Source organism: Cydia strobilella, chromosome 12, assembly GCF_947568885.1.
Source record: "Cydia strobilella chromosome 12, ilCydStro3.1, whole genome shotgun sequence".
NCBI classification, from domain to species: domain Eukaryota; kingdom Metazoa; phylum Arthropoda; class Insecta; order Lepidoptera; family Tortricidae; genus Cydia; species Cydia strobilella.
Window position 1 is genome coordinate 8,163,412 of NC_086052.1, and position 3,834 is coordinate 8,167,245.

General features: G+C 35.9%; 1 protein-coding gene across 1 annotated transcript; it reads right to left on the reverse strand.

Annotated features, from left to right (window-relative positions):
• Positions 1–3,377, reverse strand: LOC134745773 (SREBP regulating gene protein). The gene is made up of 4 exons (XM_063679857.1): positions 3,063–3,377; positions 2,648–2,792; positions 1,673–1,824; positions 1–352 (listed from the first exon to the last, which is right to left on the reverse strand). Exons 1-4 carry the CDS (start codon positions 3,162–3,164, stop codon positions 152–154), a joined length of 600 nt encoding a protein of 199 aa, XP_063535927.1. The 5' UTR covers positions 3,165–3,377; the 3' UTR covers positions 1–151.
• Positions 3,378–3,834: the final 457 nt, after the last annotated feature.

Genomic DNA, 3,834 nt, shown 5'->3' on the forward strand with positions numbered 1-3,834 from the left:
AAGTGTGAATGTCAGTTTGGTATGCGGATAGTATAGTGTTATTGAACTTTGTGGCTTTTGATATCCAACCATCTGGTCAACAGCCCAGTCGAAAAAACCCTCACGAGTAAAATACAGCAAAATGAACCACTGCCGTAAAGCTAACCAACTGTTAATCAGGGCTTCTCGTTCCCGGAGGCTCGTCCCCAAAGCAGTGCTTGTGTGTCGGGTCCTTGTAGGAGTTCTCGTGCTGTACGCTGTGTGAGCTGGTGCGGCATTTGGTCAAGCACAACTCATAGTCGTCTGATAGTGAGCGGAATAATACATTTTCCTCCGCTGATAGTTTTGATAGCACCAATTCTAACATGTCCCTCTGAAAGAAAAGTTAATGATCAAGGATAAAATGTCAACCCATAATCAAAAAATAATATGTAGCATCAATCAACCGTCTACCTGATAATTCTCTAAGAACTACTCAAACAAATTGTATCATGTGATTTAACATAATAGTAGATTTTGCATGATACAATTTGTGAGGGTAGTTTTTAAGAAATTAGGTAAATGTCGTTCTCGGTTTTTATCCCAATTCACCGCGCCATCCCTATTTACCATGTATTTACCGCGGTTGGTTGGTTTACCACATGTTGTTGTTTGTAGTGTCTGTAGCTGCTTATAGATATACATTATACACCAAAAATAGCGGTTTTTAGGGTTCCGTACCCAAAGGGTAAAAAAGGGACCCTATTAATAAGACTGCGCTGTCCGTCTGTCTGTCTGTCACCAGGCTGTATCTCATGAACTGTGATAGCTAGACAGTTGAAATTTTCACAGATGATGTATTTCTGTTGCCACTATAACAACAAATACTAAAAACAGAATAATATAAATATTTAAATGGGGCTCCCATACAACAAACGTGATTATTTTGCTGTTTTTTTCCATAATGGAACGGAACCCTTCGTGCGCGAGTCCGACTCTCACTTGGCCGGTTTTTGTGTATATTTTGTTATCATGATTTCATTTTATAGTATGCTGATGCACAGAGTAAATTAGTAACACCCCAGAAAAATTGTAACACCCCGCCGGAAATAAAGGAAATAAAGTAATTCAAATATGTGTTCAAAACGCGACTAGTCTTAAGAGGGCGTAAAGCCAGGAAATTATAAAGATATGTCGCACCGAGCGAAACTTGCGACAGAAGATATGGCCACCTTGTGGGACATATATATTGATATGTTTTACTTTCGGAGCGATTATTTCCGAAAATATTAACTTTATTAAAAAATAATTTTGTTAAAGACCCCTATTCTCAATACATTAAGAAAATTTAAGAAATAGAATGGTAACAATTTTTTTTCGATTTTAGAAGTAAAAAAAAAACTATAATTTCGAAACTGAGGTCTTGTATTTTTTAAACACGTTTTGTATGAAAAACGTAAATTCGCTGTATTTTTTTAACTATGGTATCTGAAGCTACATAAACCACTTTTAGACATAGATATACCTTATCCTGTTGTAAGTACAAAGTTTCAGAGCAAACTCGTTCTAAATTGAGAGCGGATTTACGTTTGTATGGAGAACCGAGCTTGCCGGAGACCCTTAAGTAGATTTTGTTATGAAATTCAATATGTGTCAACATCCCTATTACATTACAAATATCTCTTTGGTAAGGATAAATTGGTAGCCACATTACCTTGCCCGGATCTAAACAACATGAGACACAGAACTCGTAGATAACACAACAATGGTTCTGTTTGCAGCTGTCACAGCCGTATCTCTTGGTCGACTCTGCATCTGGGTCACAGCACCCATTCTTGTTCATGTGGTTTCTTTTGCATACATAGCCTGGAATTCACAAAATATTTCCAATATAAAAATAATGAAGCTGCAGCCGAAAATAATTAGCAAGCTGAAGTGGCAGTGGGCCGGTCATATTAGCCATGGAACCGATAATTGTTGGGGTAGACGAGTTCTCGAGAGGAGACTGTGTATCGGCAAACGTAGCGAAGAACGCCCTCAAACTAGATGGAGCGATGACCTTCGCAAGGTGGCTGGCAAGAGCTGGATCAGAGCTGCCGCAAATCATGCTCAATGGCGTGCAATAGGAGAGGCCTATGTCCAGCAGTGGACGAGAGTAGGCTGATGATGATGATGATGATAAAAATAAGGTAGGAAAAATCTAAGTTTGTTTTTTATAGACATTTCTATCATTATCTAAATACACTGTATAAATTCCTGTGATTGTGATGATGCAGTGAGCTGCAAAAGGATATACCTAATTTATAAAATACTTTCATTCATAAAGTAATATATAGTCAGCAAATCTTGTCAGTAGAAAAACGGCAAATTTTAAAATGTAGGCACAAAGGGTTAGCATCCCATAGAAAAATTGAATTTCGCGCCTTTTTCTACTGACAAGATTTGCTTGACCAACTATACCTATAATATCAGCTGTAATTATGCAATAAATGATTTTCTTATCTAACCTTATATTAAGTGGGTATGTAATTTCACAAGTATAATACAATTGGAATTAATTTAAATCTAAAAGAAACAAAATCAGGTAGCATTTTTTACAACCAAGAATAATTTACTTACTTTTATGTATTTAAATTACAATTGAATTGTTCTTATTTGTTCACTGTAAATTTAGTCATATAATTCTTACCTCTATCATCAACTATAAAGGTTTTCCCCTGTACGGAGTTCCTACAGACAATATCTAGTGTATCATTGTGCTCCTGTAGTGTTCGCCACACAAACGGCTTCCTCTCAATCATGATGTCCTGGTATGCCATGTTCCTGCTTCCACCCTGCAGATAATTGGGATCCATTAAAATGGTGGTTTCAAATATTTAAAACACGAGAGTAATCTGCTGTAGTTTATTATTCATGAATATGTTGTCAATTTAATCATGCATTGTATTTTTCTTTATTACAATAACTTAACAATTTAAAGTGTATATAGGAAACTGGCATGAGGTTTACACACTAAAGAACGGTAAAACGAAAGTAGCTTCATAACACAAATTATACAAACGATTCTTCACGTTATGTGCAATTACTGAGTGACAATAACTAACCTCTCTCCATAAACTGACGATGCAGTAAGTCAGTGAGGATGCAAATATTATCCCTAACACGAGCCTTCTTCGGATAAACCTAACTAAAGCCGCGTACCACATCTTAAATCTTCTAAATGAGATTTGAAACAAGAAACTGTGTTGACACTTCGCGTGCGCACTACCATTTTTAAAGACTTATCACGATGGAAAGTGATGAGTAGATTTAAATGATCTCTCTAAATTCGTCATTGCTGTCAACTATATGTTTTATTTATTGTATAATAAATTATAAGCCTCGTAATTATCTGGATTGCGATTCTGTTGTGTACAAGAACTAAATTGACGTATTCATTAGTGACAAGCATAAGTGACAGTGACACTGACATACTATATACCTTTTTTATTTTTGTGGCCTAGCTACGAAATTTTTGAGGCAAACCTTTATTGCAAGTGGTGAAAATATAGTTTGTCAAAGGACTGTCTCATTCAGGCCCTCAGAATAATAAAATAAGTGAAACCGATTTGTTTTATCCAATATTTCATCTATGCCTAGTAACGAAATAAATTTTTGTATTGTATTTTGCATTGTAAATACGATACTTACCTTTTACCAAGCTCTTATTTTTGCCCGGCTTCTATGCTTTAGTTATTATTCTGAGTTCAGGCCAATTTCAGGCCAATTGACTTCCTTGGAACGATATGATCCTAGAAAATCTTCTACTTACATTATGTGTAGTCCGTTGGCGATTGGTCATAAAACTTTATCTTTACCAAAGAGGATATGATATTA